This window comes from Macaca nemestrina, chromosome 9 (assembly GCF_043159975.1).
Source record: "Macaca nemestrina isolate mMacNem1 chromosome 9, mMacNem.hap1, whole genome shotgun sequence".
NCBI lineage: Eukaryota > Metazoa > Chordata > Mammalia > Primates > Cercopithecidae > Macaca > Macaca nemestrina.
The window spans coordinates 113,233,168-113,242,429 of NC_092133.1; the positions used below are offsets into that span (position 1 = coordinate 113,233,168).

The 9,262-nt window shown below is 44.4% G+C and overlaps 1 protein-coding gene across 2 annotated transcripts; it reads right to left on the reverse strand.

Annotated features, from left to right (window-relative positions):
• Nucleotides 1-2,700: 2,700 nt before the first annotated feature.
• Nucleotides 2,701-6,833, reverse strand: LOC139356386 (supervillin-like). 2 transcript variants are annotated; one of them, XM_071070283.1, is made up of 3 exons: nucleotides 6,750-6,833; nucleotides 2,939-3,094; nucleotides 2,701-2,838 (listed from the first exon to the last, which is right to left on the reverse strand). In XM_071070283.1, exons 1-3 carry the CDS (start codon nucleotides 6,750-6,752, stop codon nucleotides 2,752-2,754), a joined length of 246 nt encoding a protein of 81 aa, XP_070926384.1. In that variant the 5' UTR covers nucleotides 6,753-6,833; the 3' UTR covers nucleotides 2,701-2,751. The 2 variants fall into 2 exon arrangements, 1 of the variants encoding a protein (XP_070926384.1); XR_011608157.1 differs by lacking the exon at nucleotides 6,750-6,833 and adding an exon at nucleotides 5,802-6,729 and having other exon boundaries at nucleotides 2,774-3,094.
• Nucleotides 6,834-9,262: the final 2,429 nt, after the last annotated feature.

The window sequence follows — 9,262 nt, forward strand, 5'->3', positions numbered from 1 at the left end:
TTCACCAAGAGAAGCAAACGGACAGCACATTTTGGGGGACAATGTTTAACACAAGTAGATATTCATGATTTTTAAGCACTTTGGGAAAATCTGGTGTTAATGGATATTAATGAGGACACCTGTCTTGTTTATTGATTACAGCAGCTCTCCACTGGAAGTTCCTGTAGCAACTCGAGCTATGTCCTGGGTATCTAAGGATCCAGGTGATTACTGGAACCTGCTGCAGAGGTTGCAACCCTGCCTCTCTCTTTCGGACCCTCAGGTTGCCCTAGTGACTTTTCTCCACGCCTCTTTGCGTGCTATCTATGGGACATAGAGTTTGAACCTCTCTCTCTCCTTTTTCCTCTCCTTGCTTTGCTTTAATCCATCATTTCTAGGTGCGTGACAACATTCCCTAACTTAACCCCCCTGCTTTCCTATTTCAGCTACCGTCACAATGATCTTAATACCATTAGGTATCTAGCACTTGGCAATTTTCAAAGAGCTTCCGCTAGATCCTCCCTTGGAATCTTGTGATGCAGGTGAGATAGCTAGGAGTGTCTCCTTTTTAAAGGAAATCATGGCAGAGAAGTTCAGTGATAGCCCAATATTACACAATCATAAAGTGGTGAGACCAGGAGCAGGTTACAGGCCCCCACCCTGGTGCAGTGAAAGGGTGGGGCACGTAAGTTCTGAAGTTTCAGGCAAGTGTGCTGTGATGGAATGTGTTAAACTTAGGCTAACAGAGAATAAGGAAGGGCTGTAACAACTCATAATAGGCCTACAGAATACCTTCAAACCCATGAATTTGTATTTTAAGAACATATACGCTCGTGAAGAGTTTTCTAACTCATTTTTAAGTTTTCTAGACGTCTTATCCACATACTTTTTTTTTTAAGGCACTGAGATCTTGAAATTGAAATGTAGATAGAGTTGTGGGGTAAAGAACTTCTGTTGAGGCTAGGTGCAGTGGCTCAAGCCTGTAATCCCAGAACTTTGGAAGGCCAAGGAGGGTGGATCACTTGAGGTCAGGAGTTCGAGTCCAGTCTGGCCAACGTGGTGAAACCCCGTCTCTACTAAAAATACAAAAAATTAGCCAAGCGTGGTGGTGGGCATCTGTAGTTCCAGCTACTCAGGAGACTGAGGCAGGAGAATTGCTTGAACTCGGGAGGCAGAGGTTGCAACGAGCTGAGATGGTGCCATTGCACTCCAGTCTGGGCAACAAAAGTGTGATTCCATCTCAAAAAAAAAAAAAAAAAAAAGCAAAAGGAAAAGAACTTCTGTTGAATGATGATTTGCAAAAATATGTCTGCAATATAGTACTGAGTACTAATTTTATGGGGCAAATAGCTCTTTATTTAATCTTATGACCTTGTATAAAATCTTGCCCTAAACTAAATTCAAATGTATAGCCATTAATATTTAATGATACAATATTGGTGCTAGGTTAACATTTACCAAAAAAAAAAAAAAAAAAAAAAAAAAATTTCCAGAAAGGAACATGCTTGGAATTGAATATGAACCCATCAATTAATTGTTGTGTTTATTGTGTTTATTCTGATGCTATTATTTCCAAAAGCACAAGACAAAAGTCCTGTATCACAAAATAATGTGTACTGTTTACAAGAGGTATTAGAAATTGAGATGTTTTTATTTTGACTATTTGAGAGTAAAATCGTAGGTAATGTTCCAAACCATCATCAAAGACGCAGAGCAAACTGTTCTGTATAGAAACTGTACATCAAACAAGGCACTATACATTTCGGGGGAGATATTAAGGTAGAAAGGCTGATTCGCATAGATTCTCCAGAGTCCATGCCATTAAGTACAAATTCTTTGTTCATTTTAGCACCGGAAGCAGTACTCAGAACAAGTCATACCTAATGCTGCAGGAAACGTTTCCAAACGTGTATGAAGATACGCATTGGTGGCAGAGCTAATTCAACAGAAGCAACTCCATCTACCTTTTCATATTATTTTGACATTAAAAAAAAATCTTGAAAGTGAACGAATACTTATTGCTTTGTTAAATACTTACTTGACTTTTATGGTGTTTCTATAAGTATACATATATTTTAGAATCCACAAACTATCAAAATAACACTTTATAAAGAGAACTGCTTCCAAAAAAAAAGAAAAAAGAAAAAAGCATTGCTTACTTGGAACAAGAACGCAGTGCTATCTACAGCAGCTGCGGCTTAAGTGCACATAACATACTTTTATTAATTCTGATAACCTGCTGAATGGTGGAAAGAAGTTCCCAAATAGTTCCCTTGAACGTTTACAAAATACACAACTCCCAGACAAGTAGTATCTTTAACAATGTCAGGTTCTGAAAACTCTGATTGAAAAATACTTTGTGGAAAACACCAGTCCACGGCCGGGCGCGGTGGCTCAAGCCTGTAATCCCAGCACTTTGGGAGGCCGAGGCGGGTGGATCACGAGGTCAGGAGATCGAGACTATCCTGGCTAACATGGTGAAACCCCGTCTCTACTAAAAATACAAAAAACTAGCCGGGCGTGGTGGCGGGCGCCTGTAGTCTCAGCTACTTGGGAGGCTGAGGCGGGAGAATGGCGTGAACCCGGGAGGCGGAGCTTGCAGTGAGCCGAGATCACGCCACTGCACTCCAGCCTGGGAGACACAGCGAGACTCCGTCTCAAAAAACAACAACAACAACAACAAAAAAAAAACACCAGTCCAAAAATATATATCCATTTCCCTGGTGTGATGGTATTGGACGTGACTCCGAGGTTCCTGTGGCATCTCCCCAATCAGAACAGGCCTCCTGTTTTCTTCAGGTTCACCTGCTTCCAGGAGGGCAGGGCATTGTATTCTTTCCTTGTCATGTCTAGTGCAAACTGGAAACATTGGGAGAAGCGCCCCGCGGCTCAGTGAAAGGAGCCGGGCATGCATGTGTTGTTTTACTCCCGTCCCCACCCCACCGGAAGAACTGCTTACCTCAAAGTCTTCATCGGTGAGATAGATCTCAAGCTTCAGAGGATCGACCCCCTCCGGGAGTGGCCTGGCCAGGAGGTCGGCCAGCAGATAAATGGTTTTACAGAGCTTGGCTAAGACGTCTTCCACGAGGGTGATCTGATTGGAAACTTCCGTGTCCTAGAGAAGAGGAGGGGGCAGAGAGGAGAGCTTGTGTCCTACATTTGAACTTGTTTCATTAAGTGCTTGCAAACACAGCCCTGTGCCATCTGCACACAGCCTGAGGATGCGTGGCTCCACACCACTGAGGAGGAAATGGCTCTGAAAGATAAGGGATTGCCCAAAGCCCTGCAGTTGCCTTGAGTTTTAATTTTTTTAATTTTTAAATTTTAAATAAAAAAAATATTTTGGAGACAAGGTCTCTGTTATCCAGGCTGGAGTTCAGTGGCACTATCACAGCTCGCTGCAGCCTCGAACTCCTGCACTTAAGCGGTTCTCCTGCCTTAGCCTCCCAAGTAGTAGGGACTACACATGTGCATCACCATGTCCGGTTAATTCTTTCTTCTTTCTCCTTCCTTCCTTCCTTCCTTCCTTCCTTCCTTCCTTCCTTCCTTCCTTCCTTCCTTCCTTCCTTCTTTCCTTCTTTCCTTCCTTCCTCCTCCCTTCCTCTCCCCTTCCCTCCCCTCCGCTCCCCTCCCCTCCTCTCCCCTCCCCTCTTGCTCTGTTGCCCAGGCTGGTCTCAAACTCTTGGCCTCAAGTGATCCTCCCACCTCAGCCTGATAATGCGCTGGGATTACAGGTGTGAACCACTGCATTTGGCCCCCTTTTATTATTATTATTTTTTAGAGACAGTATCTCGTTCTGTCACCAGGCTGGAGTGCAGTGGTGCAATCATAGTTCACCATAGCCTTGAACTCCTAGGCTCAAGTGATCCTCCCACCTCAGCCTCCTGAGTAGCTGGGCCTGCAGATGCATGCCACCATGCTCGCCTAATACACTTTAAAAATATTTTGTAGAGATGGAATCTTGTTTCTCTGACTTTTAGATGTTTTCTCAACTTATCACAGAGTTTCAAACAAATCTTATCTCAGGACTGCCACTGGAAAAATGTTCACCATGAGTGAATTACAGACTAAGATTAGTAAATTTTACGTCTAAACACCAGAGACCTCCAAATAATGGAATTTGTTTAAAAATATTTTTAAAATAATTAAACTGAAAAGAAATCACACCCTCCTCCCCTCCCCGGCCTCATTTATTTTTTTTCTTGTTTTTTCTTTGTTTTGAGACAGAGTCTTGCTCTGTCGCCAGGCTGGAGTGCAGTGGCGCAATCTCGGCAATCTCCGCCTCCCAGGTTCAAGTGATTCCCCTGTCTCAGCCCCCTTAGTAGCTGGGACTACAGGCGTGAACCGCCACGCCTGGCTAATTTTTTGTGTTTTAGTAGAGACAGGGTTTCACCATGTTGGCCAGGATGGTCTCGATCTCCTGACCTCATGATCCGCCCGCCTCAGCACCTTCTTAATCCACAATAGAAAAAGAAGGTCAGAAAGTGCATCCAGAATATTTTGGAGCAGAATCAAGTTTGCTTTTAAACCATTGTGTGAATTTAATCTGAACAAGCTATTCTGGGTAAATTCTCTTCCTCCATTAAACTTGGGACCCCAGATTGGCTTCTCTCTTTTTGGGTGGGTGGATGATGGGAATGCATGACTAATAGCTGTTGCCCAAATCACAAATATATGGGGGGACTACTGGTCAACAGGCAGGTTTTGGGCTGGGCATGGTGGCTCATGCCTATAATCCCTGTACTTTGGGAGGCCAAGGCAGGAGATTGCTTGAGCCCAGGAGTTTGAGACCAGCCTGGGCAACATAGTGAGACCCCCCATCTCTACAAAAAATACAAAAATCAGCTGGGCATGGTAGTGCACACCTATAGTCCCAGCTACTCAGGGGGCTGAGGCAGGGGGATGGTTTTAACCCGGAAGTTCCAGGCTGCAATGAGCCATGATGGCATCAGTATACTCCAGCCTGGGTGACACAGCAAGCCCTTGTCTCAAAAAAAGCGAGACGAAGGCAGGTGTTTGAGTGATCCTGCCTGCATCTGAGTACTGACTTTTCTACTCGCTGAAAGTCACTTCACGTTTCTGTGCCTCTGCTCCCATGCCAGTAAAATGGGAATAAGAAGAAGATAGATCGTGATGAACTGTTGTGATAATTAAACGAGACAATCAGTGTAAAGTGCTTGGAGTTATGCCTAGTGCAGAATCAGCACTTGGTGAGTGTTAATTATTTGTATAACTTGCTGGCATGGGAAGCCCGACTCTTTTCTGGCTGGAATCCCATGGGCCCGCACAACAGTAAACAGCCCCGTTGCCAACCCCCAGGATCTATAGTGAATACAGAGAGAGAATGGTGAGTTACCTCCTTCTGAAACTGGCTAAACTGTCCCACAGAGCTGATGTTTATGGTTTCTTCGAATAAACATCAAAAATTTGACTATCCCAGTTTTGAAACTTGAGAAAGTTATATTTGTCTTATCTGAGTTACTTTCTCAGGAAATCAACCATCAGGCCTCTCTGAGAGTATCAGAAAGCCAACAGTGTAATCCTAGCACTTTGGAAAGCCAGCCTGTAATCCTAGTACGTTGGAAGGCTGAGGCCAACAAATGGCTTGAGCCCAGGAGTTCAAGACCAGCCTGAACAACATGGCAAAACCTCACTGAAAATACAAACTTAGCTGGGCATTGTGTGTGCTTGTAGTCCCAGCTACTTGGGAGGCTGATCTGGGAGCATTGATTGAGCCTGGAAGGTGGAGGCTGCAGTGAGCTGTGATTGTGGTACTGCACTCCAGCCTGGGCTGGAAGAGAAAAGAAAAAATGGAAGCTTACCAGGCCCCTCACCCTTCATGATGCCCAACTGACTCCCTGCTTCCTGTTGACCACCTCCTCTTCCTCAACCCTCCTTCATTCCTGTTTTCCCACACATGGTTACATTTCTTCCCTGCTGTAAAACAACCTAATTTTAGTCAGTCAGAGACACAAATTTGAGACAACAAAATACACTTGGATCATTTCCCCAATCAAAGCAACTCTCCTACATGGTAAAAAAAAAAAAAAAAAAAATCAAAACGGAAAAACACCATCTCCCATCAAACCAAAACAAATCCTCGGAACTGCTATTCCTAGCAATGCTAATAGCTCATCAATAAGAAATTCAACATCATTATAGGTAACTTCTTTTCTGTGTGGTTGGAAAACATTCTGGATAACAATATATTTCAGTAGATAGAAGTTATGATAAATGGCTCATGTGGAAGCACCAGGTGGTCTCATAAAAGACAACATGAATGAGATGTTGAGCGATATCTTCTCATAAGTGAGTCGCAGTACATCCATTCATTCAGTTATCTGAACACACTAATTCATCAGATTTTGTTTGTGTCTCCTCTACACAAGGTTAACGTCTGAAACATAAGGGTTTGGTTGCACATCACATGGACACTGGAGACAAGCGATGCCAAGCAACAGGTTCTTGGCAAACAGAATGAAGAGTTCGCGGCTTTTATGTACATATATAGTCAGCATGATTAAACTCACCTTTGCTTTTAAGTTTTTAAAATTTGGGTACACTGTGTAGAAAATTACTAAAATAGTTCAATTGATTTCCCGTTAGACTTCTCTTCTTCCTAAGCGAATTCTATGACATGTTATCATGTTGCAAAATAAAAAATATTTTCCCACTTTGACAGTGCAACTGGATGCTCTCCCCAAAGTAAAGTCAACCCACAATCCAAAAGGCGCAAGAGCCACCTTCACAGGGCAGGAAAGCGTGCTCACCATCTCCGTGACCTCAGCAATGTCCTCTCTGTGCTCCCAGTTGGGAAATATATTGGTGAATGTCAGGGGTTCCAGACCAGCATAGATAAGGTAAGACTTGGGGGGTGATTTCTTGAGATTTTTCCCTGTAGTTACACAGAACACAACGTCAGTAGACCCAAGGGAGACCCTGTCTTTCACTGATTTCCCTTGAAATCTTTTCTTCTTTGTCAGAACTCATGACTTCATGCTTAAAATGCAAGTTACGAGTAGTTCATAACAACACATGGATAATGTTTATATAAGATGTTAGTTTCATGCCTGTGACTACAATTGTGACCTATAATCAACCTGAGTCTATACTTCTTGAACCTAACAAAACGCTCTGTATTCCTGGAAGGGAGAGCTTCTCTGTCTGCAGCTTCTGGCTGGAGCATTTTCTTCCTCCTGAATTCACTGTAGCGGCTTCCCTCTGCCTTCCTACCACGGGATTAACTCCAATATGGCTGACAGCGAACGACAGCATCTTATACATCTACGTTTACTATAACATTGGGTGGAAGGTTTCATATGTTATTTATTGCTGAACAGTTCTTCAGGAAGAGAATCAATTGCACATACTCAGTGATGTTAAACTAATAGTATCAATGAAACCATAAAAATGTGATATTAATTACTGGTATTTTCACTTTACATAAAGGACCAGAAATTTCATGTGGATGGTATATGAAAAACTACAAACTTACTTTTAGGATGTAATACTAAAAATAATAATAAATAATAAAAAGGTTGGCAATGGCCATTCACCATTTGGGGGAGACTTTCATTCTCCAACAGCATGGTAGTGGTTGCAGATAATGTACATGGCAGAGGCCAACTTGTCTCTCAGCGTGATCAACCCGGAGTACAACAGGGTTTTAATCTGCCTGGGGCGTTCCACAATATAGCCTTTATCCTTGAGGGTAACATGTTAGATGGCCTCATAATACCAGAGAGAAAAACTAGTTGTTCTTCATGCTGGCAGCTGAGAATGCACTAATCTAAAAATTAATAAATCTCAAAAAAATTAAAGGGGGGAAAAATGGGTTTCATTACCACCTGCCAGGCTTTATAGACACTGGCTGACCCATGCAGAAGAGAAAGAGGGTCTAGGGCTCCGGGGAGCTGCTGGCGAGGCCTCTTCTTTGCAGTACTGGAGTACGGTCTCCATCGTGCTCTTCCGGTCAGAGGCAGGGCAGATGCGGGCAGAACCAGTGATCTTGTTCTCGATGGGCCACCAGCCTTGCCAGAGGTACACCTCGTGGTGATTGTCAACAGGGAAAAGCACTGTGAGGGCAGGGACAGACCCCGACCGTCAGGAGCTCCTTCACGGACACTTCCAGCTCACTCCTCCCCAAACCTAGTGGATGCTGTTCCTCCCCGCTGCTGTGTCATGGGGGAAACCCCCTTGGCCGTCAAACCAGGGGCAAAGAGGCAAACAGAAACCCAGGACACCCCAGCCCTTTGAAAGGTCAACTGGGAGAAGCCTCTAGGCAGAGAAAGGTGGCGTCAAGGAGTTAGTCTCTTTCATTCCTCGTCCTCCAGGTCCTCCTCCCTTTGCCCCAGCTCAAGCTCCTGGCCCTTCTGGATACTGGCAGGACTGTGCTAAGAGTGGAAGGGATAATGCATGTGCCACTCAAGGGGCTGTTAGCACCACGTATCTCCAAAGAGCACAATCAACACTGGAGCACACATCTCACGGCAGACAGGTCAGAGGCATTCCTGCCCTGCGCACGACTGCTTAGCAGTGAGGTGAGCTCATGGTTCTCTTACAGAGAAATGGGCTTTAAACATCAAAACTGTGGCCAGGAGTGGTGGCTCATGCTGGTAATCCCAGTGCTTTGGGAGGCTGAGGAGGAAGGATTGCTTGAGCCCAGAGGTTGAAGACCAGCCTGGGCAACATGATGAGACCCTATCTCTACAAAAAGAAAAAAAAAAATTAGCCAGGTATGGTGGTGCATGCATGTAGTCTCAGCTACTCAGGAAGCTAAGGAGGGAGGATCATTTGAGCCCAGGAGTTTGAGGCTGCAGTGAGCCATGATTGCACCACTGCACTTCAGCCTGGATGACAGAGTGAGACCTTGCCTCTAAAAAATATAAAATGAAATAAAAATCAAAATTGTTCTACTGCCTTTTCATCCTAACTTTTTCTCCTCCTCAAATTGTCAGCCTGACTCTTACTCCACGGGGCAAAACGCCTCTCACTGTTGCTGGTCGGCTCACCGTGTGTCCTTTCCCAGCATGTGTTTCAGGATTCTGTGAAAGCCACATTTTAGAAGCCCAGTGGAGGTTGATAACCCGCCCTGAGCCCCAGGATGAAGGGCGTGGGCACAGCCTCTCTTTTTGATGGCTAAGATTTTCCAAGCATGACATGTGCACTGGTCAAACTTTCAGTGGTGCCCTGGGCTCTCAGTGCAAGGTGAGGTCCCTGGCTGCAGCTCCAGGCTCTTGTAATGTGAGAAGCAACAAACACAAACTGAGAAGCAGCTGACCTT

Bases quoted from the DNA above. Each gene is read 5' to 3' on its own strand.
- LOC139356386 (XM_071070283.1), bottom strand. The intron at 2,839-2,938 runs GTAAGCAGTTCT...CAATGTTTCCAG, and splicing joins TCACCGATGAAGACTTTGAG to TTTGCACTAGACATGACAAG.